A 594-nucleotide genomic window follows, 5' to 3' on the forward strand; every position below is an offset into this window, starting at 1 on the left:
TGGGGGGGCCAGGGTGGGGAGCAGCTGGGAGCCCCCCTCACTCCCCCGCGTCTCCTCCCCGCAGGATCAAGCACCCCAACATTGTGGCCTTGGATGACATCTATGAGAGCAGCACCCACCTCTACCTCATCATGCAGCTGTGAGTGAGGTCGGGGGAGGTCCAGATGCGAGGTGGTCCGGGGGGGCTGAGGGGGACCATGCTGAGCGGCACTGTCTCTCCCTGCAGGGTCTCAGGAGGGGAGCTCTTCGACCGCATTGTGGAGAAGGGCTTCTACACCGAGCGGGACGCCAGCGCCCTGATCCGGCAGATCCTCGACGCTGTCAAGTACCTGCACGACATGGGCATCGTCCACCGTGACCTCAAGGTGAGAGGTGGGGACACACAGGCACAGCCCCTCATCGTGGTGCTGGGGTGGGGATCCTGGTGTCACCCCTCCCTGATCCCCCCTCCCCGCAGCCCGAGAACCTGCTCTATTACAGCCTGGACGAGGACTCCAAGATCATGATCAGTGACTTTGGGCTGTCAAAGATCGAGGGCTGTGGCAGCGTCATGTCCACGGCCTGTGGCACCCCTGGCTACGTGGGTGAGTGCCT

The 594-nt window shown here is 63.8% G+C and overlaps 1 protein-coding gene across 1 annotated transcript in view; it reads left to right on the plus strand.

Annotated features, from left to right (window-relative positions):
• Positions 1-64: 64 nt before the first annotated feature.
• The window catches only part of LOC103768247 (calcium/calmodulin-dependent protein kinase type 1-like), a gene marked incomplete at its 5' end in the record, with an annotated part of 1,642 nt that continues 1,112 nt past the window's right edge, over positions 65-594 (plus strand). The window contains 3 exons of the mRNA XM_008935392.1: positions 65-139; positions 227-365; positions 458-584. Coding sequence (XP_008933640.1) covers positions 65-139; positions 227-365; positions 458-584 — 341 coding nt within the window. The remainder of the gene's footprint in view (positions 140-226; positions 366-457; positions 585-594) is intronic.

Source organism: Merops nubicus, unplaced genomic scaffold (genome assembly GCF_000691845.1).
Source record: "Merops nubicus isolate BGI_N331 unplaced genomic scaffold, ASM69184v1 scaffold46370, whole genome shotgun sequence".
NCBI classification, from domain to species: domain Eukaryota; kingdom Metazoa; phylum Chordata; class Aves; order Coraciiformes; family Meropidae; genus Merops; species Merops nubicus.